The sequence below is a fragment of the Cynoglossus semilaevis genome, chromosome 11 (genome assembly GCF_000523025.1).
Source record: "Cynoglossus semilaevis isolate Cse_v1.0 chromosome 11, Cse_v1.0, whole genome shotgun sequence".
Taxonomy (NCBI): Eukaryota; Metazoa; Chordata; class Actinopteri; order Pleuronectiformes; family Cynoglossidae; genus Cynoglossus; species Cynoglossus semilaevis.
The window spans coordinates 18,198,390-18,224,124 of NC_024317.1; the positions used below are offsets into that span (position 1 = coordinate 18,198,390).

Below are 25,735 nucleotides of genomic sequence, written 5' to 3' on the forward strand. Positions count from 1 at the left end.
TGATGTGCACACACGCCCACACAGACACACACACACGCACGCGCACAAATATGGGACATGATGTATTTATAGCATTGAGGCAAACTTGGTCATAAAATGTATGTATGTATAAAATCAAAAGATTAAAAAAAAAGACTCTTAAAAACATGCACCGGACAAACACGAGCATGCATTTACATGGTTGACAGCTGGCGTCGTCACCAGCAACGTTTTCAAATGATCGATGATGTAACACTGCTGACGTGAAGCCCCGCCCACACACCTGACTACACTCACTGTGAACACATAAACGACCTCAGACAAACTACACAAAGTCCAGCTGCTGTTTTCACGGAGCGCTGCCTCGGTTACAGATGTGGCTACAAGTGGGAGGGGGAGGGGGCGAGGGGGGGGGTGTAAGCAGTGGGTGGGCATCTGTCCTCCTGACAGGCCGGTGGGAGTGAGACCGGTGTGTGCTGCTGTGTTTTTATAAAGGCATGGGGTTCTTTTTTTTCTTCTTTTTTTTTCTGATTGATGCGCCAGTGGAGCTGTACATTTCTCTTCTTCATTTCATCCACTTATTTTTCTTTTTTTTTTTTGATGTCCTTTCTTTCTAAAGTGAGGTCCATCTTGGCAGGGTTCCTCCACGAGCGTCCTTTTGTGGCAGTATTCCGGAGGACAACACGGAGATAGAAGAGTTTACAGACATATTGATATTTGGAATATCCCCCACCCCCACTCGGCCTTGGGTGTGTGAAAGTGTTTTTTTGACGTTTGATTCCCCCCTCCCTTGATTCCTATAAAAACATGGCCTCTGTTAGACTTTGAACCAGCTCCTCACACTCGTCCCACCCCTGTGTCAGAAAGTCCTCGTTGTACGGTCGGCTTTGGTTGCATAACGCACGCTGTGATGCTCCGAGGGATTGCGCTCAGCAAGTGAAGTCCTCAAAGTTACCCTGGCCTGGGTGATGAGGTAGCATGTTGCCAGGATATGTCGACGGCGTACGCAGATTCTCACACGGAGCCTGGCAGCAGGGAGAGAAAGTACAGAGGAGTGGGATGAGACACCGCGGAGAAGAGAGAAGCTGTCGGAGACGGTTAAAAGCGACGAGCATCAGAGGAGAAATCTGTTGCTCAGAGGGAAGGAAAAACCTAAAAAAGTCATAAACACCAACAATGAAAAAACATGACAGAAGCAATAAGCCAGGAGGCCCGAAGAAACCGATATATGAGCAGCAAAAACCAATTAAACTAACAAAGATATAAAGGATGTTTTCGTTTAACGGCGGCACAGATTGGGAACCCGGCGGTCGCTGTTCCTGTGACTTATAATTAAAGTAAACTAGCCTTCATTTACAATGGACATTAGCGAGCCGTCAAACCTTCCACAACTCTAATTCCACACTGTGCCTCCTCCTCCTCCCTGTCCACCAGCTTTGATTAATTTCAAACTACTCTCCACTGTGTCCACTTTTTTCTTTTTCCAATCCTTTTTTTTTCTCTCTCCCACTTATTTTTTCGGTCCTTTCAATTTTTTAAGCCCCCTGCAGGTTTCCACGTCGTTATCTGTTTCACTTCCCCTTCACCACCACCACCACCGCCACGTCCTCCTGCTCCTTAGCTCTAGCTGCAGTCGAGACCAGTGAGGACAGAGACCAGAGAATAATGCTGTCAAAGCCGGACAGTTTGACACAGCTGAAATACTTAGCTGCCCACTGACATGGCGTTTCACGTCGTCCAGGCTCAGCACAGCTCCCCGGTCGTTGTTGTTGTGGCCTTTGTGTTTCTTTTTCACGCAGCGGCACAGCTTATACTTTATCACCTGAAAAAAAACAACAAAAAACACAGCCATTGATGTGGTTTTCAAATGTTTGCTCCAAATTTAAAAGCATTTGAGAAACAAGAAGTAAAAACCTGTTGTCTACAGCATTCATATTCAACCAGGGGCACACAGACCCTGAGTGGTACGCGTGGGCACTGCAGAATGTACACAGCATTCTGTTGTGGTAAATTTGTCGTGGTATTTAATGAAACAGATTTTGTTTTATTTTTTTGAACACGTTGAGTCAATCAACCAATGAGAAGATCTCTTTCTTGAACAATTTTAATTTCCCCCCAGCTGTTAAAGAAATTGCAGTTTATATTATTCAAATGTTTATATCAATGGTAGTTGATTCTTCCACAGGTTGGGAGAACATTTGAACACAACATTCCTGAACACACAGGTTTTATCTGGACAGAAAACATTCATTTTCTCTGAGCTCAAAAACAAATCTATTTGAACACAACAGAATTTTCCAAGATTAAAATTCTTATCCTGAGGTGCTTCAAATTCTTCACGTTACCGTGGATGGACCTTGGTATTTAGTTCATCTGAGAGATTTTCTGGTGTTTTGTGCAGTAGTCACCAGCATTCACCCCCACCTTCTAGAGCAGTGGTTCTCAAACTGTTTTGATCATTCCACTCTGTGAACAAGCAGGGATCTTTGAGCCTGACCCTGTCGCCCCCACAAAAATCTTGACAAATGACATTTCAAATGTAGTGAACGTCACATTCTATAATGAATCAAAAGCAATAACATCAAATAACAAAGTATAAAAAAAGACATTCATTGTGACATCATCACTTTCCTCCCCTTTCCACTTTTGTACCAACCAAGATATTTGGCTCCTCAAGTACCAGCAGTAGTACCCAGATTATACTACAGGGTGTACACTGTTCAGCTAAGAGCAGAATACATAAAAGGTAATTAGCCAACGCTAACTAAACTGAAGTAGCACAACAACTGACACTTCTATTCAAGACCGAATTTTCACATTGACATACTTCTTAAATAGTGGGGTCGCGGTGTCATAGGGGGCTTTAAGAATACTGTGTTTATTCAAGCCTCCAGTCACTAGATGACAGCAGAGCAGCTCATATTTAAATCTATTTTGATAATCAGGGGATTGCATGCAGAATGCCTTTGCCATTAGCAAACCATGCCCTAACTTTTATCTTAATCTCTAATCCCAAACTAAATCTTGACCCTCCATTCAACAACCACACCACAAAAGTATTTCCCTCCAGAAATTCTCCCCACAAATACAGCTATACCAGGAACACACACGTATGTGCAGCTGCTGTAAGTAACTCACCTAATTCAAATCCCCATGTACCACTAAAGGGAGCCCAAGTGCCAACAATGCTGCCATACCATAGTTTGAGAACCACTGCTTTTAACATCATCCCGGTCTGGACATTTCCTGTAAATCAGGCCTCTAGGTGGCGTTTACCTCATAAAGATAGTCAAAAAGTTCAAGAATGGTGAGAATGCTGGCTCCGATGAACAGACCCATCTGTCCGCCGATATCACCTGAAGGGAGGAACGACAAAAGGACAAACTGTAAATGATGACATCACATTAATGAGAACGTGATGACAGCGTTTGTCTAAAAGACACACCAGGGGACACAAAGAGTCTGCGAAAAACCCTGGTGGACTGAAAGCGAGCGAGGAACTTCAGTTACTCTCCGAAAAATGCACACCCTCGCATTACTGTCACTTTATATAAAAACCATTTGTCTTTTGGCACAGTATCTATTCACAGGAAAACACTCGACAGCCGCATCCTTACCCAGAAGTCCTGCCAACTCATAGGCCTTTTTCTGTTCGATGGTTTCATAGTTGAGTGCTTCAAAGAAGATATCCAGGACCAGGAGGTTATCGCTGTAAACAGAGGGAAGCACACGGCCTTCAGTCACACAAGTTAATGTCTCGGTTTTCATTTTTCAAATTGTTTTATCTGACAGTCCTCGGGCACAGAAGGTGATTCAGCAACTTTCCCGCTAATGGCAAAGCAGATGCATCACGTTCAGCAAATAACAGACAGCCACTGTTTTCACAGGTGGGTCTGATCCTGGAGGGATTAAAGGAAGATTGAGACACCTGTGTGGTTTTGTACTGTTAATGTCTATAACATGTGACACCGACAGGAAGAAAAATATTGGTAATTAGTTGAGAAGCCCCAGGGGACGGCAGGGTAGTGCTCTAAATTCTGAATACTTACTGTGTGGCTCAGTCTCACTTCACACGCCGGTGGAGTCAGATCAAAACCACAATTCAACTTTGTAGTTTTTTTTTTTTTTTACTTGTTTCGTAATTTATCGTTTCAATTTAAGCGAGGAAGTAATGATCTCATATCTTCACAGGAAACTGGCCAAAAAATGATAATGCACCGGTGCCGATGTACTTATTAGATAATGTGAATAATTTAAAGTCTATGTAATCAGTGGTTAAACTCTTCTCCTGATCAAACTTTCATAAGATTTGGTCGTTTCCATAGAAATTCTATTAAAGTGTAAAATCTATGGTTATGTAACCCAATTAATCCAAGGTCTTTCAACTGAAAACTTCAACAACGGTGAGGTGAAAAATGCATAAAATGACAACATACGAACAACACAACACGTTCAAGCTGGAAGAAATAAGGTGTTCCGACAGACTGCGTTAATATTCAGGTAGTCAGGAGAAATCTCTGTACTTAAAGACCAAGAGAGGAAGCAGCTGCTGAATGTGCTCCCTTAGGCAGACGACACACTGCTGTGACAGATGTGACCATAACAGCGTGGCTCCACTTCAGGAAATCTTTGTCATTCAAAACAGTCAACTCCGAAGAGGAAAACACACTGTAGATCAAGTTAAAGAAGAAACGCCATTGACCTCAACGACACCAGGATAGCTACGATGCCTTAGCTAGCAGGTCTTAGCTTAAGATTAAGATTCCTCACTATTTACACATTAAATTAAAGGGTCGGTCTGTGTTGGATGCCGCCAGACAGTTTAACTGATTCCTCCTGCCCAACCTTTTGATCAGAGTCCAGTTTCTACAGTCCATAATGCCGTGCAGCTGTGGTTCCCAGCAGAGATATAGTTCATCGACGCAGACTTCAGTTTCACACCACTAAATACTTGCTGAGAAATATGGGCAATCGCAAAAACCAGTCCAGGTAGACTCACATCTATTCACCGGGGCGTGGAGAAGTGTTTCAGGTGGCAGAGGTGAAAGACCTGTATAGCATTTTGATGACATACTTAGGACGTGATAATGCCAGTAATAATAAAACCAGATTAAGGAGTTCAGTAACAGACTCATTTTAACTTGAAGCTTATCCCCCCTCCTCCATAATATCCCGAGGAGAAACTTTAGGTTTGAGAAATTGAAAAAGTTTGAATGACTCGAAGGGAAAATAACTCTGAAACAGTAAAAATCGACTTATTCTCTTTTTCCAATTTTATGCCCACAATCGACATAGATGACCCTGTACAGGGGGTTACAATGAAGCCTTCGTGCTAGATTAAAGTGAACGGATGTGATTAAAAATACCTAGCTTTTAGCTTTTGTTTTTTTCCACAGCCCAGTCACAGCACATTGGAGAGTTCTGACAGTGTTCTGATGAACAGTGATTCAGCCGGCAGAAAAGTGGTGAAGTGATGTTAAATAACAACAGGAGCACAGGTTTCCACAATCGGCTTTTGTGGGGGTTTTTTTTACTCGTTTTGGCTTTGGCAGTAACTACTGTTTAATTCCTGCTATTTTTAAAAAAAACATTGAACATCAAACATAAGAAGGAGAAAATGTTCTACTGTGGCATTGTCTCTGTTTTAACCATGTCATTTGTTCACAATTAAGTTGATTAAACAGTGTTCCAAGAAATTAATAAAGATCTATCTATCTATCTATCTATCTATCTATCTATCTATCTATCTATCTATCTATCTATCTATCTATCTATTTACAGTCCTTAGGTGAGGCAAATGTTCTGGTCCCAAGAATTTTACAAAGAAGTGTTCATTTCAGAACACGAATTACAAAAGTGATTGGACATAAATTCAGGATGTGTAGAGAAATAGCATTGTTTTTTAAATTGTCTAAGAACATTTTGACTAACCCTGTTATACAGAGTTTAAAGCTTCCTCCCCATTTGTAGTTTTTTTTCTTCATAAAACTACGATCATCAGATGAATCCGATGTCTGTTTCTCCCCATTATGTCGTCTAAGTTGCCAATAATTGGGCTGTATTTCAGGTGGGAGACATTTTTGTGTGCGTCTTATTTTTATTTATTTTTTACATTTGTAAGCACTTGTTTAGCTTTTGTTGGCAGTTATTGAAAATAACATTAGGGAGAAGGTGAGGAAACCATAAAAAAACACAGATGTGTGTGCATTAAATTTAAAGTAGTGCTGTGTAATGAGGCTGAAATGACACCTGAAAGCCCTGATGACTAAAACAATATCACTCCTGTCATAGATCCCGGCGCCATGACAGGTATCGTAATCACTTCTCATTCAAGCCTTTGTCTCAGCAAAAGTGATGATTCAAGTGCGCGATGGTTTTGATGGATGCAGCTGGTTGCAGACCTTTCTATTGTTGTGCCCATCATCCACCCTATTCATGGCAATGAAAGGAGGCAATTCGACAGAAACATTCTGTGTAATACAATACAGTTCAAAAGCTCCAGGAGCCACATCTGCCAAAATGATATCAAGCTCGGTCACCACCGTCTATCACCGTTGTTTCAATAAAAAGTGTAACGCTTCAGGATGGATTTATTTTTAGGAATGCTGCGATGTCAGCGCCAGCGCAAAATCCATAAAAAGTAAAAAAAAACATAAAAAGTAATAAAATAAAAATAACAAATAAAAAATGTCAGTTGTTTTTCCTGTGTGTGTGTGTAATTTAGGAGACCGAATAATATTATTGACAAGTTTTATGGCTGCCGGGAAATCTCATAGATTCTACTGCTGAAAGTGGGGCTGTCAAAATAACGGCATAAACTGCGATAATTAATTAGTGAAATAAATCGGATTTAAATTTTTAACACGTATCCAGAATGACACAGATTTTATATTCAATAACTCCGACATTCACCCACTTACTGTTTCACTGATACATGGTCAATCGACATTTAACACACTGGAGCATGTGTCAAACTCAGGCCCGGGGGCCAAATCTGGCCCGCAGCGTCATTATATTTGGCCCGCAAGATCATCCCTAATGTGTACTAGAGTTGACACCACTGAGGTGTGTCTTATTTAGAATTACTTACACAGCTTTGGTTGTTACAGATTCAATGTTTACTCAAAACTAAAGTTTGTTTCCACATGAAAACATTTGACATTACAGATCTGGAGAACAGAAAAAAATGCACGATTACCGTCTATCTTTCAATAAATATTAAGTTTTTGCCCACTGTGAAATTGAGTTTGACACCCCTGCACTAGCGGTTTTTGTTTGACCAAAGCACCTCAAGCGTTAAATACCATCTTAATGTTCAGCATGCATTTTAATTGTAACTGTAATGATTAGTAATGATTAATACTTTTGAGAACTCTTTTTGAGATTGTTTGACATATTGGCATATTTATAATCCCATAATTAGGGTTGGTCATTCATTTACCTAGTATTATTTGTTCACAACTAAGTTGATTATACAATGTTCAAAGAAATTAATAAAGTTCTATCTATCTATCTATCTATCTATCTATCTATCTATCTATCTATCTATCTATCTATCTATCTATCTATCTATCTATCTATCTATCTATCTATCTATCTGTTATTAGTTATTCTAATTTTACTGAATAAAATAAGTTAATTATTCGAGCAAATTTAAAGGTAAAATAAAACATATTACTGCATACTTCAAGGTCAATTAAAGGTCAGTTGTGTTAGACTGTCTGTGTTTTTTATGTCACAATAATATCTGAATGATAGCGCATGACCTTGTCTGTGCTTGGATAAGGATGATAAAGACGAAAAACCATAGCAACTTACTTTTCACTCAATGTGACTAAATCTTAAACCGAGTATCCTTGAATGACAGATAATTGAGTTTTATCACCGAGCATCGCAGCGACCAATACAAGACTTTAAACTGCAGCAAAAAAAAAAACAAAAAAAAAACCAAACAAATAAAATGTGAAACACAAAACACACAAAAGAGTGGTGGGAAAAAAACCCAACAAGCCCCTAAAAACACTACTTACGCGATGTACTGCTCCGTCTTGTTGAATTTCTTGGCGAGGTACTTGGCGGACGCTTTGCTGGGTATTTTGACAAAGGACAACTCTTTGCCGTAGCGTGTCAAGTTGCACGGCGTCTCGCACACACAGTAGTCATTATCCCGTTCGACAAGAAAGTCTAAAAAAAAAATGAAGCGAACAGACAGAGAGAGAGATAGAGTGAGGGAGACGTGGGGAAGGCCAAGACGGCGAGATTGAAGAAACACACAGGGACAGACACATTTACTGTCAACCCAGGATGACAAACAACAAAACGGCAGCATAGTGAAAGACATCAAGGAAAAACTGTCAAACGGTTACCAAGACCTACAGAGACGGACGGAGAGACAGCTGCCACCCAAGGCCAACATAAGAGGCAGCACCGAGGCCGCAGTGACAGTTTACACGTCAATAAGAAAAACAAGCAACAGTGTGACAGGGCTGAGATGTAACTGGACCTGGCTGACAGGCCTGAGATGAACTGTGGTTGAATACCAACTATCACCTGTAGGAGCGCTTCATATTTGTCGTATCCAACTGATTTAGAGGCTTGGAACGTTAAACACAGACAGGCGGCATGCTGGGATATGTCCTTACCTAAAGCGGGATCTGCACACTCTTTGTACTGCTCCGGAGTGCAGTATGGGGCGTCTCCTGCAGAGATGCAAAAAAAGAAAGCGTCAACAGAGTCTACATGCAAAGTAAAGGGCAAAGAGATGTGAAGACCGCCGCATGGTGATTAGATCCGCATCTTAATTAGTTTTGTCATTGTAGTACTTATCGTCACACACAACACAGATCTGAGCTCAGCAAAAAAAACAAAAAAAAACAGACTTCCCTCGTCTCGTCCATTTTACTTTACACTTGAAGCAGGGCTGTCAAACTCATTCTGGTTCAGGGCTGCATACAACCTAATATGGTGTCAAGCGGGCCGGACCAGTACAACCATAACATAATAAACCTATAAATAACAAAAAAGTCTGTCTTCTTCCTTCTTTGTTTTGATGCAAAAAATTACACTGGATAAATCCTCATATTTAATGAAATAATGTATTTTTCTCTGTATTCAAAATTCATGAAGCGGGCCAGTTTGGCCCGTGGGACGTATGTTTGACACCCCTTATTTAAAGCCACGTGTAGCCCTTTAGCCACTTTCCAATGGCTTCCTGGCTATGACCAAATTCAGTCTGACTGCGATACATCTCACCAACAAGTTGATAGCAGACAAATCACAAAAATCAAAATTTACATCTTGCTTGCTAACAGCAAAACAACATAGTGCAGTCCTCTCGAGATCAGGCGTGCGGTTTTGAGGTTGAGTGTGGAATGTTGACTTCAGGTCACTGTATGTGATTGTACAGTAGTAAATGTCACAGAATTTAATTAGAATTGATCTGATTATGCCTCAAAGACATGTATGGACAATTTAGCTGTCAATCACCGATGAAGGACCTTGGACTTTCTCTACTTCCTTCTATGTTCTCCATCAAAGGTTTGGGAAAAGATGATTTAGACCAAGATGATTTTAACCAGGATTCAAACTTGCCCAGGAGGTGAAGCCTGGGGTTCCACACCAATGACAGAGACATTGCCTCTGGGCCAAAGTACCACTACCAGCTGTTCCCAACCCTCATAAAATTTTTCAAAATAAAACATTTCTTCTGTCAGTATCAGAGTCTAAATGACCTGTTGTTTTGAAACATTGACAGATTATCTTTGAATGAAAAAAGTAAAGGGATATGACTGGATTCTTTTGGAATGAAGTATATCAGTAAAACTGAAGTATGTAAGCTACGGACTGCACTGGTCCCGGAATTAAGTATATCAGTAAAACTGAAATATGTAAGCTACGGACTGCACTGGTCCCCGGGCCAGGGGTTGGGGACCCCTAAATTTGGATCTGTATCTGTTGCCCAAAGATTTTCTGTGTTCCTACCTTTTGAAAATAAGTCTATTGGACATACCTATATATATATATAAACACTGAAATTTCCACTAAAACCCACATCCTAAGCGCAATTTACCTTCACTGCAGACCGCAGTGAAGGTAGCGATGTTTATCAGAATGAACCATAAACTTTCTTTTTATGGTTCACTCTGATGGATGAGAGATGGAAGCAGAGATAAACGACAACGGAGGGCGGTGGATGGAGACCCACCGAGTTCTCTGACGGCCCTGAATAATCAACAGCACCTTCATTCGGAGATAAGAGCTAATCCGGATTATCAAAGCGACACGTTGTCAACGGTGATCAACATGCAACACGGCAACGAAAAGTGACCTCTGTCGAAAAAAGGGAGGATCTAACAAATCATTACTGAATAGGAGAGCGCAGGTTAACGAAGGTCAAATTCAAAAGTTTTCATCATGGATTTAGGACTATGATTAAACGTGGACGGCAGCCAAGAAACAGCTGTGGTGTTAGCAGCATAAACACTGAGTGAAAATAGTTGACTTTTCCAACTGGAATTTGTAATCCCTTAAATTGTAGGGTTTGGTCAAACTTCTGAAGTCAGACTCGATTATATCAGCATCAACTGCTCCTGGTTCTTACCAGGCATGTGGACCATCCTGCAGTTACAGTTCTCCACCAGGTATCGTGTCTCACAGTCGATTCGACAGGCTGTGATGCTGTAGCTGCTGAAGAAATCTGAGTCCATGGGCCTGTCCCTGCAGTCACCCCAGGGCGGAGGCAGATATGTCAGCTGAAAATGAGAGTGAGAACAGAGCACCGGGACGTTAGTTGAAAGGAACTGCTTGACCTCCATTTTTCTGTAGTCAGTGTATGGATGAACTTGTTTTTCTCCAACTGCTAGCCCTTAAAAAACTTCAATTAATGTCCTCAAAAATGCAATAACAAAAAACTTCTAAATGTCAGCTGGTAATTCCCGCGAATTGTAATTAAAGAGGCAAAAGAAATTATGTTAGTGTTTAACCTTAAAGGCTCGATTTTTTGTTGTTGAATAAGCTGGTTTAGAAATTAGTTCCTGCAACACAAATATGTTGCAACAGTGTAGTAACCTCCTGATTTCTCTTTAGCAGTTATACATTTGAGCAATATACATTAGCAAATATAATTAAACAAATATACATTTTAAAGATGTATATTTTCATTTCATTTTTAACATTTTTTTTTAAAACACTCCAACAAATTTGACCTTGACACTGTGTGGAGGCTGTGTCCTACACTTCTCCTATTTCTGGACACACTTTAATACAACCACCTACTATTCACAAAGGAACTGAATAGTATCAGCTCTGTAGCCAAGATGTGATGTAATTTTTTCTCCCTTTCATGTGCCATGTTTCTCTTGCTTCCAGTCATGCTAAATATAAATATAGTGTCATTCATTCAGTTCAGTCACAGACGTTTGTGGTGCCAACTGTCTCACCCAGGAGTCTTCAAAGTCTATGAAATTCCTCCAACCCACACACATACATTCACATCGCAGGCCAACCAATGCATAAACACACACACAGACACCGTAATTTCCGGACTATTAGCATTTTGAACCCTGAGGCTTAAACAATGATGCAGCTAATTTATGGATTTTTACTGGCTAACAGAGTTCATACCGCTAGTGATCACAGTAGGCTACTGTGTGTTATACTAGTCGCGTATGTCGGTCTGCACAATGGCTGTGCGCGTATGTGTGTGGGGCGCGCAAGAGAGAACGTTAGCTAAAGTTGAGAGCAGTTTGCAGCTTGAGTTGGTTATACAGGAGCTGTTAAAACACTGTTTCTGTTCACCTCTGCTGTGGACAAGCACAAAGTAAAGGGAGTTAGCCCCAGAGCTAATGTTAGCTTCGGCCCTGGAGCAGATCACTAAGTCTACGTGTAACCAGCTGTGTTACAGGCACTATTCGTAAAAAGTATTTATTTAATTAAAAGTGAAGTAAAAAATTTTTCTGTGTAAATATCCCATGTTACCAAAGTGAAGTAAAATTTTTTCTGTGTAAATATCCCATGTTACAACGTGGACACCTGCGGATTATAGAGAAGTGCGGCCTAGATATGTAGAATTATTTATTTATTTTTAAATTAGGTGGGTGTGGCTTATATTCAGGTGTGCTCAATAGTCCGGAAATTACGGTATTTCCGTAGTATTATTATTGAACTTTTCAAGTTGAACACTGCCCCATATTTTCCATTCAATTTTTTAATACTATATTTTCTTGAAATAGTGGAGTCAAGTTTATAAGTAAGGTGTCTATTAAAAACACTAAATATCCATTTGCAGACATCTTGTCTCCCATTTCTTCTTCTACACCCATTTAAGTCAGTGCCCTGAAAAACAAAACGTTCATATTTTTAACCAAAGTCAAGGTTTTACTTCAGTGTTCGCCCATAAAAAGCTACTGGAATGAGACAGCGTTTTCCTATTTGGTCTTCCTACTAAAAAGAAACAATGATTCACATTTCATTCATCCTAAAAAAAAACAATAATAATAATAAAAAATAAAATAAACATGAAGGGCAATGTTTCTGGCATAAAGTGAAGTATGGAGCAATAAAATAAATTAAGCTGTGTGTTTCCCACCCATCATTTCAAACACTGCATGACCGGCTGCTCACGCAGCAGTAAATTAGGGTCGCTCTTGTCATTTAGGGTGAACGTTTACGCGTCATACTGGAGTGTGCGGTGCAGCCACATGTGTCACGAGAGCAGATCTGCTTACTAGTAACCCCTGCGATGTTCAACATACAAATAAAAGTATATCAGCAGGTTCACAGTGCAGTGTGCTCAAGAAAAAAAACAACAACATCATACACAGTAAATCCGAGTTAAATCTAATCAGAAGACAGAGTGATTCATCCCCTTATTTTATACCAAGGGCATTTCCCAAAGTCAGAAAGAACATAAAAGGTGTCTGAGCTTCATGTAAAAGTGGCGATCAATACTTTGTTCTTGTGTATTTGTTTAGCAAATCACATGGAGAACACCTAAGACTGAAAGTATATTTGGAAATCAGATCAATTCCTATTTGTAGAGGTCACTTTTGTTTTCAAAATAGAAGCTCAAATCCCTCTGAGTGCTGACAACACCTACATAAGATGAAACTTCTGAAAATACGGTTTGTCCCTATGAACAATGTAGCCTGGATTAAATGACATCAGGAAATTTGTGTGTTTACAGAAGAGGGAAAACAAACACGGAAAAGCCTCGATCTCAAACGCTGCTTCATTTATTGAACAAGAAGCACAAACGAAAATGGTAAAAACGTAGAAAGGACGGAGCCTCAGTGACTCGGTGGACGACACAAGACAGAAAAGCAGCAGAGAAGCTGAGCAGTGTTTACTTTTTGAAGGTTTCTCTCTGCACTGAGCAAAAGAGAGAAAGAGAGAGAGAGAAAAAAAGCATAATTTTTATTTAGTGGGATCAGAATGACTGACAGTTTGGCAGACCGAAACCGCCAACGTTTTTTTACAATGGGGGACTGCTGAAGCACAGTTGAATAAAGGTGACTAAACTGCATTAGATTAATGAAGAGTGAGTCTGCCAACGGATGAAATAAATACACACAGAAGCAAAGAAGGAGACAGGGGGCGGGGGAGTGAGGGAGGATCATATTAAAGAGGGAAACTGCAATCGGAGAAATCGTGTTGAATGTTAGACGAAATGGGGGGAAAAAAAGAGCAAAAGCAATAGTGAAAATGAGGGGAAACAAAGATATGGGACGATCTGGACCGCAGCCTGACGACACTGGAACACAGTCACAGGCAGTTTAGATACGAAAGGACTGGGATCGTTCCCAAATTCATTCTCTCAAGGCTTCATTGCACATTATTGGTTAGAGAGCATGATTTGTTAGGCTGCATGATCCCCACTCTGCACCACAGAGTTATTCACGTTAGATGGGAGGAGAGACTTCAATGAGCCTGCTTTTAGGAAAAAAAGACAGATTTTTTCAACCTGACTGGGGGCGATTTGAATTATTGATAACGTAAAGGCCCCATATGTCTGGAAAATACCAAGGGACGGGAGGTTTAACAGGTGTCTCTGTGTTCGATATCCAGCCATCAAACAGCTTTTCCACCTCTGTCATATAAAAAAGAACCGAAGAAGAAATCTGTCGCCTCCAGAGATTATTGATGAACCTTAGACGGACTTGTTTCCCACAGTGTGAAAGGCTGAATTGATTTCATGCTGAAAACTGTGTTTTCAGCCTCTTTTGTGTGACGTCCGTCCTTGGAAAAAAAACACAGCTGAGCACCGACAGCGCAGCGCTTACCCCGTGGGCCAGCTCATCTCATCTCAGCTCCCTGGAGTCCAGTGAAAAAGAAACCCATGTGAACATACGTGTGTATGCTGATGATCTTATATCAGCTGGGGAGGACACATCAGAGTTGTGTTTCTGATCCGATGTCCAATACAAATCCACCAAATATTATAAGAAAAATGTATTAATAATAACATCACCAAGCAAATGCTACACTGCAGTTTGTCACTAGAGGTCACCCACACATCGGACCGATAAGAAAAATGCTACCGTACTGCTAAGCCCCCTTAGCGCTTTTTTAGTAGTAAACTCTTCCTAGCAGCCTCCGCAAGGCAAAATGCAGCTGAGCCTCAATAGGGTTTAATACACTTACACTTGTCAAATAGTTGATTGGGTTTAGCTCATTTGAATAAATTCAACATAAAAATATTTCATCTAAATATTCGTTTATTTTATACAACCTAAAAGTGTTAGGTTAAACAAGATGAAAAAGGCAAAATCAAGAAAAAAAATTTAATCAAAAAGTTCCCCTTTAACATCCTGAATAAAATTTTAAAAAATGTTAATAATAAATATTATTTCTTATTTCTTCATCATCGTACTCCTGGGTTTTCTTTACTCTTTGTGAACGCTGCAAATATCCACGGAAAATATTTTTAGAGCAATGAGATTTAAATACAAGTGCTTTTAGCCTTTTTAGTACAAGCCACTCATCATGTAAAAACAAAGTATCAGCCTGACTGACCAATTTGTAGAACATATTCTAGCATTTTCCTTGTTTTTGTTAAGTGCATCTGTCTGGGGAACAGAACATTACCGCTTAAAATTTCCAACTCAACACAGAGATGCTAGCTGTTGTGGTAAAATCCACTAAAGCTTCGGCAGCACTAAGATCCTACAGATGGTCGAGGATCAGGAGAATGAGCGGTAAAGTGTGAGAGCTACTGGGACCACGGCCAACATCACATCACATCACATCACTGCTGGATGAGTCACCCAGGTCAAGTTGGATTTTCAGAGAGCTTTAAAAAAAAAAAAAAAGCTGAAATGACTCCAAGACACATAGCAGATTTTTGGAGCTGCAGTATAAATGATTTACATGGGACTAAGAACTTTTTCTTATCAAATTCCATGATGATAATTAAGACTGTCAAAATGAATGTGTTAATCATCAATTCATTTGGGAAATTTTAAAATTAGTTTTGCGCATATTTATGCCTGATCAGAATTCCAACCAGTATATATATATATATATATATATATAAACTCTACAGGCAGGCTAGTTTTCATAGCACCTCTGTGAAGCTGAGTTGTGTGTTATACATTTGAATATTAAAAGACAACACACAGACATCTACCCGTGGTTATTTATCTTTCTGTTGCACCAGTAAACAGAAAACAATGTTCACTGATTAATCCACAGCTAGCATGTGATTAATTACATTAAATTCATTTGAGTCCAGAAGACTTGATGTCTAACATTTTTTTTACATCAAAGTACATGTTAGGACATGTCTCTGCAACAGTTTTGATACGTTTTTTGTCACTTTTTTGTCTAATTATTTGATGCTACTATTGTGATATTTCTATTTTTACTTCTATTTTGTATTTACTATTTTAATCTAGTTTATCTCATTGATTTCCACTTTTTCCCAGGAGTGATTTTTGCCTTTTCCTAAAACTGCAAAAACATTTGACTTGAGCTGGAACTGGACTCTAGGCCTTAGACGAGGCAGAGGAGCAGGTCGCGACCTGGTGCTAAAGGTACCACCAGAATTCAACCAGAATTCAACACAGAATTCAAGACACAAAGGTACCACCAGAATTCAACACAGAATTCAAGACATCACCTAAAGAAGTATGTACACTTAGATGAAGTATATAAAGAGAAAAATATCTCCATTTCAATAATTGATGATTTTTTTCATTTGCATATCTCCCTCAGGCTTGTAGACATGAGGTCATTCTCAGGAAGAAAATGTTTTAAACATTATTTAAACATAATATAAAAATTACGTAAATCAAAATCCAATATTACACATTAAGTCTGTAATAATAATTAATAAGTAATGATATGTTTTAAAAGCATTACAATTACCCGCTTTAGAGATATAAAAGGGTAATTCTCCAAATGTTTGAGCAATTGATTACTTATTCATGAAAATGCATCTTGTCAAGACACAACACACTTTCTGTTTATTCTCTCACTTTAGATTTGGCAGAGACATGTTCATTTGAAATTGCTTTGGCGTGTAATGACTGTGTCTGGTTAGCGCTTTAATTACATATTTAATAATCCAGTCCCTTAAATTAAACCTTGCATCAAAACAAATTGTCTGTGATCTCTACATCAGGAAGGTTCAGCTCTGTTTTGATCATTGTCTTATTAGTTTCATTTAAATTACGATTATGACGATGATACTGATTGAGATTACGGTGACGCAACAGCAGTAAAAGGAAAAACAATTTATTTTTGTCTTCGCAAAGCTAACGCAGGTCGTTGAGGCTCAACGTGTATTAAAAAAATCATGGGTTTATGAATTATATTCAGAAATAGTCAGCCAAAAAAGAAGTGCTTGTTGCGGGTGTAACACATTTCTTCACCACACTACCACATATCTCTGAAGACCATAACGGGGTAGAGCCCCCTCCATAGACTTACCCGCTGCTCTTGACAGGAAACGAATGTTTGAAATCCTGGGGCTACTCCGAAGCCCAGCTGGTCGATGAACGGCGGCTCATCCTGAGTGTGGATCTGCACTTTGATCCCAGCTTCAAATGATGTCTCATCTGTAGGTGGGAAGAGGTCAGGACACACAACAGGGACAGTCATTTGTATGCACGCGTTCTCCTAACCAGCAGCATTTAGTACATGCTGCTCTCAGACAAACAGACGTCCTGGGTGGACTGTGGCTGTTCAGCAGAAACTCCAAGAACACTGGTCTGTTGCATTTTCACTTTTATAATTTTACAATGATTTCACATCCCTCCATTGTCTACTTACAGCTGTTGACGAAGACTTAAACAATGTCCCACTGTCTTGTAGTTTTTGGAAACAGTTAAAAAATGTATTAAAAATGAATTTATACTACGGTTAGAATTAGAAAATCTAGGAAAACACTAAGACAAAACTGTATTATTTAAAAAAATGTGACGTTTGTTTCTGATAAATCATCAAGACAAAACCATAATATTTTAATAGATGTGACGTTTGTTTCTGATAAATCATCTAAATCAGGGGTGTCAAACTCATTTTGGTTCAGGGGCCACATACATTCATAACATTAATACTTATAAATAACAATAAGCCCATGTTTTTCCTCTTTTTTTTCATGCAAAGAAGTACAAGTGTATTAGTAAAACTTCGTATTTAATGAAATCATTTTACAAAACATCAAGAACATGAAGTGTTTGGGCTATTTTTTTTTTAAATGTATCCAGCGTAAATGTATTGAAACCCCTAGTGGGCCGATTTTGTCTCGCAGGCTGTATGTTTGACACCAATGATCTAATTTTTAAATTTCTTGTACATATTTAATTATAAAATCATTAAATATTAAATTCTTGAAGCAAGCCCCCACTGGTCAGAATAGGTACTACTGTCAAACAGCATTTATATTTAGCTTAAGAATTAGCTTCTGACAATATGTAACTTTGGTAAGTGCGCTCCTGGGCAGATAGGTCTACCAATTCAGAACAGAGCAGGTAGATGGCAGTAATGAACCCGAGCTACTTCTATAAAGTAAAGCAGAAATAAAAGGAAAGTTAATCTAGCTATCTTAGCTTAGCCAAGAAAGTTAGTAAATGAATATCTGAAAAAAATATCAAAGATCTCACAAAGTGTAATATTAGACATTTATATGAAGCACCAATGTATATTTAAAAATTAAATTAAGGTATCAAAAAGAGAGAGAATCAAAAACTAGCATAGCAACAGTTAGCTCACAGACCAGGGCCTTGCAGCTACAGTACGTTTATAGCATACTAAAACTGTGAAGTAAGGTGTTTTGGATACTTCTTTAATGTAAGATCTTGGAAATATGAAAACCCAGCTAAATGTTTATAGTGGTAAAAATATCTTCCTAAGCACAGGGGTTGTTGACAGTGTGTCCTGGAGTCGTCCTAGTTACTGCCAGAAAGGACCAGGGTGTATAAATGAAAGAATAAATAAATAATGATGATAAAGCTAAACTCAATACAGCTGACAGATCCCTCCACTGTAGCACTCTGCCTTCTGGACTTTAAGAGAAGCCCATTCATATTGAGATTGGGATAAACCCAACAATGTCACGGTGGCTCAGACCTGTAGCGCGCTCAGATAATTCTATCACGTACACAGACGCCTGGCACTGCCTATTGTGACAATGGCACAGTGGATTCAAAGCTTTCAGTGGATCCTCGGAGCACAGCCTCGAGGATAAAGTAGGATGTCAGTTTCCTGATGCTTTTCCTCTGCGCTTGTCGCTCGCTATCCTCTTCCAAGTGCCAAGATTCCTCACTCTTTTCAATTAAAGAGCTCAGGGATGCAGCCCGGAATTCAGCAATCGTTGGCATTGCTCTTTCCAGATTAGATACGACGATGTTCCCGGCCGCTGCCAACAGAAATGCTTAAGGCTCGAGGGGCACAAACATCCGTACCTCTCTGTTTCTGCTGTTGCAGAGAATGCGCTGAGTTGAGTTGAAAACATTCCCATCTGTCATCTTTACTCACTGCGGGCCGTGAAATTTGGCCTAAATTGCGGAATTAACTGTTAACTCTATCACACCTGACACGTCAGCTGCTGCCGACTTGTTTTGCTGTCGCTTTTGTGTCCAACATTTTTTTGGCGCGCAAGTACATGCGTGTACGCAGATGAGTGTCAAGTCAGATATTGACAAAAGAAATATAATCCAGTCACACCAATCAGGAGTCACAGGCGTCAGGATTTCATTTTTCCTTTTCTTCTACTGTATTTTCATGCTCGACTCACTTCTTGTTTGCTAGTTACTCACTCAGAGAGAGGAGGAGACTAACTGTGGTTATTTCTTCACCATCATGCCCACCAACACTGAGCACTACTATTCTCTCCTCTCTCTTTCTCTCTGCCCAGACTACCACTGGTCCCTCAGCTGTTTCCTCCCATGGTGCATAGAAAATGCAGGGATAAGGTGAAAAATGTAAAGTGCATTATGTATGACTGTAGGCATCTATCATGTATCATGTTTTAGAGTGACATTTTCAGGATTTTTGCACCACACATTCCGCCTCACCCGAAATGAGCAGCTAATGGCCTCCTGGCTCATATAAACATAGGAAAATCAGTTTTTCTCAACCAGTTCTGCCACTGCTGAAACCAGGAGATAACGAATTTGACTTACAAAACTTTCCCTGTTACCAAACTTTTTCTAGTTTCCCCCATTACTTTTAGCTTGTCCGTTTTTCAGCAGTCGCCATAGTGACGCAACAAAAAACTATGAGTGAGGAGTAGGAGAAATCAAACCTACAACCTTCTCTATGTTGGGCTTGAATCCTACCAGGTCCTCTAAAGCTTGTTTCTCAAAGACTGGGTCACGACCCTCAGGTGGGTCACAAGAGTTTTTTTTTTTTTAGTTTAGTCATTACTTGGTGTTAATTTAACATGTAAATTATCATTTGATTTGATTTGATGAAAACCCCCACTTGTTTAAAGTGGGAAATGACCAAATAAAGTTGGGAACCACTGCTCTAAAGGAATGTTGGATGATCTCAACTAATCACGATTAATCATGTTTTTTTTTCACAATCAATTATGATCAATATGTTGTTTGACAGCTGTAATTCTTTTTATAGGAGAAAGAAAAAAAAAAGAAAAATCTGCTGGGAAACACTTCATATTTAGAAACAACGCATTAGTGCTATTTAAATGTAAATGTTATGTTAATTTCCAGCCATTAATGTTGGCGGAGGGACATTTGTTCGGTGTATGTGTATTTGTTCTTATAGTCTCTATTACAACGATGTCATGTGAGGCAGAGACTGAGCGTCTGCTAAATGAGAAGGAAATACATTCATAAAGCAGGTGAACAGCATCTCAGCCCAAAATGACACCAATAACAGATAAGAGAAACTCATTAAAGAGGATTTATGTCCATTAATCCCTGGAAAAACAGTTTTCTTTCACTGGCAGTGTTTGTTCAATAAACACCAGATTTCCTCCAACTCTGATTCGGCCATGTTTGGCGCTTGGAAGTGTTTTTTTGTTTGTATGGAATCCACGCACACGAGAGGCAAAAAGACATTACATTCATAATTATTGTGCATTTTGCACTGCCATGTCTGAATAATGCAAATTTTCTTGTTCATTCCCCTGAAACATTTGGAGCAAATCCTGCCTGCGTTGATATAAATAAGGCTCCAGATGTTTCTTTGGTACATTACGTCCTGCAGGCTCTCCAGGCAGATTAGAATAAAAGGTAATAAATGCGGTTCTGGGATTAATCATGGCACCAATCTGCCCAATCCTGCACCTAATGACAAAACAAGTGCGAGGACAAACAAACAACAGGCCACGCACCAGAAATCGGTTGGCATGTTGGGAATTAATGATGTTTGTAAATACAAAGTCAATTTCCACCCAAATTGGAACGCGCTCTAAAAAGGCAAAACAAAAACAAAACCAAAAACAGAATACGTGCTTCGTAACGGACAACTTCATCTGTCAGGCGAAAGGACAGAGCGTTCACTTTGAGTGTGCTACCTGACTGACCTCGGTCAATTTGGTAAACGTTGACCAGCAGTTCCAACAGTCACAGAGTGGACCGAAGGTAATTTACATTTTGTATCTGTTTAAGATGTGAATTTATCCCAAGTAATCCTAATTAATCCAGATGACAACATCAACATTCTTAAATATGGCTGGAACAGAAAGATACATAACAGCAGGGAGATGTTTTTTTTGGCACCTGCTTTAATTTGTGAGCACTCCAAATGATGGAATAATTCATTTGGAAAAATGTCAGAAAAAATATTTCAGTCGAAGATTAGCTCTCTGGAAATGTTATTTTAAGCTGTAGCGCGTTGGTGAAACTAAAACCTTTTTTATGACTTGCATGTGGGTCAGTCCAAGGTATGAATATTACTAATATGATTCATTTAGCAAATTAAATAACAATATTAACTCATCGATTTTGACATATTATATAAATATTTAATCTTTTAATTATTATTATTATTTACATTTTTAAAGCTTTTATTTTTTTGTACAGCCAAGGAAACATCAGAAATCTCACATGGCAGACCATGATATTTAACAGACAGGTCACAAGGTGTCTCAATGTCTCATTGAATTAATATTTTCCTTGAACCAAATCAGGTATTTCAACTCTTTGTTTTTGCAATATTTTTGCACTTCTGTGTACGAGCAAAGAGAGAACCTCTCCGCTGAAGTGGTATGATCGTGTGTGGCGTAACCATTGCATCATTTGGCTGTGACTATATCTGCTTTCATAAAACCATTTCATTATTTAACGGTATTAATTATTTATTGCGTTCAACAGAGCAGCTACTTCATCATGTGAGTCCATTTACTTTAGTGTTCGGAGCCAGCCACATTCACGGCTTCCCGCTCGGGCACCGGTGTTCCTGTGACTGTAGTTAATGTCTGATTGCGCATAAATTATTAATAGAAAAACAGAGCAGCATGTGCCGCCGCATTGAAAGCAGAGCGTTAGCGTCTGGATGAGCACCAGCGAAGAGACTTAGCTGCGCTGATGAGGGCTCGACCCTGAGAGGATGAGTCTCTCGTCTCCATTGATTTTATGTTGGCCACATGATTCTGGTGCCTGTTTGATTTATGGACACTTTAAAGCTAGCTGACAACAGACACAACTGGATTAGAACGTAGTAAAGTTGTCTTGGACAGTGTCTGTCTGTGCTCTCAGAGACATTAGTCAATAGTTTACAATACGTGGACACGGACAACAAATCTCAAATAATCAGAGCGTCATCAATTCTTCTTAAGGTGAAGGTGAAGATGTTTTTCTACTTTTCAAGGCTGTAAAATGACACACTCACATCTCAGTCTTGGTTGTACAAAAACGACCACAGTGGAACCTCGAATTACGAGCGTCTCGACATAAACATGAGCAAGCCTTTGAGCCAATTTCTGCTTCAAGATACGAGTAAAGATTTGAGGTACGAGCACGCTTACAGACGCCGACGCTAGGTGGCCGAACACTCAGCCTACGCCGCTTCACTCGTTCACTTCACGCGCTCGTCGACTTCTATACACATCGCTTCTGTAGCTAGTTATCCATATGATTTTTCTCTCTATTTTGTGCATTATTCTTCAAAATAGTGCTGAGTCCTAAGAGAGTGAGTGGTAAGGATGGTGGTGAGAAGAAGAAACGCATGATGACCATGGAAATAAAGCAGGAAATTGTCGATAAATATGAGCGTGGTGCCCACTAAAGAAAGAATACAAATCGAAAAAAGCAAAAAAATAAAAATAAAAAATCCGTAATTCTTATGTTTATGTAAGTTTATGTAAGTTACGTAGTGTACGTGAAAGGTACGGTATGGAATCAAGGTTCTCCGTACTCTCCCCCTTCCTCCCCTCCTCCTCCTCCTCCATACGTGCCTCCATTAGCCGCTACTGTATCGTCTGTCTCGAAGGTAAGAACTCATAATAAAACCACATTTTATTTTATATCACAGGAATCTTTATATACTGTCATTTGTGTGTGTGATTCATTCTTTTTTTCTGTTATTTCTTATGGGAAAAAACAATTCGGGTTACGAGCTCGGTCCTGCAACGGATTATTCCCGTATCTCCAGGTTTCACTGTACTTGCAGTGAGACAGTCGTGACTTAGGTCTGAGATGTGTCTTCTTCTTCTGTGTTTTCAGTTAAAATACTCAGACCTTGGTGATGAAAATATTTCATCTCAAACAATGGTCTGGGACTTTGTGTTGTATAATTAATGTTAAGCTGTAGCACATACACAAGGACAACAGTTCACAGTGCAGCAATACTTTTCATATGATGGTAAATGAATATAAATGTGATTGATTTTTAACATTTTGATGGATCTCTTATGAACAAAATGGCCACTGCATCTGTCGAATCAAATCTGAATCTACTGACTTCATTAAAGAAGCCGTTTGGCTTTTTCAGACATTAATTCATTAATATCGTTACCAAGCAACATTTCTGAGGATATTTTTACAAGTAGATTAATTAAAACCACATGATACTAATTTTCAAACACAATAACCTGATGCGTTACGACACCACCTCTCTAAGATTGTTTCCTTTATCTTAGTCATTTTCTTTTTTCTGTGTTTCCCCAGTTTTTGTTGACGTACGGTACAGTACAGTACACAGAAGCTTTGTGTTAGAACAGCATTTACACCCACACTGGAATGACGAGCAGCAAATGTGTTTCTCTTTCACTCAATTACAATCAGTCACTGTATTTTATAAGCTACAGTTGAACACGTCTGCTACGGCTTATCTTCGCGTTTTCACACACTGCACTGTGTGCATTTTTAAAGCACCTATATTTGCCTTACACTATTAAAACCCTTATATCGCAGTACTTTAAATGTAGGTGTATAAAAAGTACATTTTAACCTAACATAATGCTGTAAAGTGCATTAAATCAGCTCCCCCCCCAAAAATGCATTTATTTTTTTAATTTTAATACTGCAATTTAATGTCATAAAAAAAAGAAATGCAACACTTAGCATTGATAAGGCTGCAGAAAATCCTTCCAAACAACAGGGTGTGAATTTTGAGTACGTGATGGAGTTAATTTATAGATAACCTTATTTTTTATACACTCAAAAAATGTAAAAAAAAATGTCAGCACGGACAATATCAAATCCCTAAATGAAACCATGTGAAAGTAACTTGACTGCGCTTTTCCTTTTTCTCTACAATGAGTGTTCTCGTGGAGCAGCTCTAATTTATACTTGTTTGTACGTGTGTGTGTACAGGCAGCACAGCATACGTGGGTCCACCATTGAGTGACCCCACTCTAAGAAATTATAAGGGATCCTTTAGCTTGATAACACGACTCCAGCTTCCTAAACAATAATCCATTACTGAGATTCAAGGTCTCAAGGACTGATGGGATGTTTCAAGTTAAGTAGTCTGTACTGCGGACCATCATCTTACCGGTCTCTCCCCACACAGGCAAGTACTCATCCTGCTGTATATCCAACATCAGCTCCAGGCCGTTGCCCATTCCCCCCTTCATCGTCACCAGCAGGGGTCGCCCATCCTGGCCCGAGTTGAAGGTGTAGCATTTTCCATATCGTGTGAAAATCTGGAAAAAAAAAGAAAAACAAAAGAGAGAATTTGAATGATTCCAGTTGAAACATAAGTAACATAAGTGAAAGCCAGGTGTTTGATCCCATCGCCATTTATTCCTGACCCTGAAGCGCAGTCAATTTCCCAGCTCTACTGTATGTGTTTAATCCTCAAGGGCTGAGGTAAAGCTGGAGCTGAGAAGGCGATACTTTCACAACCATCTGAGATGCAGTCACAATAACACACACCCGGGGCTCGGAGGATGTGGACTGTTGAGATGCTCTTGATAAACTGAGCTTTTACCCCCTTTCGGCGCCGCGTGATTGAGTTTGTGCTTGAGTGGATTTGACATTACTTTCATTCCAAAGTGGGATATCTCCTGCCTGAGAGATCACAAAGCAAATCACTCGAAATGTCATTGTGCTACTTTTTCTCTGTCAGAAACAGGTTTTGACACGACAGTCAAAAAAAAAAAAAAAAAAAAAATCTTCAAACTAACTAACTAATCATTTATTTAATAATATATATTAGGGATGTCCGATGTGAATTTTTTGCCGATATCTGATATGACGCTATTGTCCAAACACTTAATTCACAATATCAACCGATACCGATATAGGCCTGGTAATATTTATTTATTTATTTATCTGTACAAACCACTGTATGAGTATGTATTGATTAGTATTAATTAAATGAGCTGCAATGCTGCCATCTAGTGACTCTCATTTTAATATAGATCAGTTTATCCCCAAAACTATTTTTAGGGCACACATCAACGATAACGATTCTTACATTCTTATATGCTACTATCTAATTATATTTTTATATTATTACTATTTTTCTGGAGGTAATAGACAAAAGTATTATTTGCAACTAATTCCCCTGGACGTCAAACATTTAGTTATTAGGAATGATGACAGCAGCCAGAGAGGCTGCAGACTTTGGTAAAACATTTCCTCCGTCACAAAGTCTCTCTGCAACGTTGGTATTGACTACAGAGGAACAGATGTACAGTATGATTATAAACAACGACAGGAGCAATGACCTCACTGCTTAACTTGCACAGGATCCTTTAATCAGTGGTTGTGATCACTGATCAAGCAGAACTCACAGAATACAGAAAGATGGATTCCATTAAGTCCCCTCAATACTCAAACACAGGTCAAAAGCTGAATTCAATTTAGAAAATACAAATAAGTGTGAATCATGGTAATTA

General features: G+C 39.2%; 1 protein-coding gene across 3 annotated transcripts in view; it reads right to left on the reverse strand.

Annotated features, from left to right (window-relative positions):
* Window positions 1–494: 494 nt before the first annotated feature.
* The window catches only part of asic1b (acid-sensing (proton-gated) ion channel 1b), a 145,018-nt gene continuing 119,777 nt past the window's right edge, over window positions 495–25,735 (reverse strand). For all 3 annotated transcript variants that reach the window (XM_017036700.2, XM_008321106.3, XM_017036698.2), the window contains 9 exons: window positions 24,385–24,535; window positions 16,909–17,036; window positions 10,580–10,730; window positions 8,622–8,678; window positions 8,010–8,163; window positions 3,597–3,688; window positions 3,256–3,335; window positions 1,700–1,801; window positions 495–1,004 (listed from right to left, as the gene is read on the reverse strand). In XM_017036700.2, the coding sequence (XP_016892189.1) occupies window positions 909–1,004; window positions 1,700–1,801; window positions 3,256–3,335; window positions 3,597–3,688; window positions 8,010–8,163; window positions 8,622–8,678; window positions 10,580–10,730; window positions 16,909–17,036; window positions 24,385–24,535 (1,011 nt within the window). In that variant the 3' untranslated portion in view covers window positions 495–908. The remainder of the gene's footprint in view (window positions 1,005–1,699; window positions 1,802–3,255; window positions 3,336–3,596; window positions 3,689–8,009; window positions 8,164–8,621; window positions 8,679–10,579; window positions 10,731–16,908; window positions 17,037–24,384; window positions 24,536–25,735) is intronic.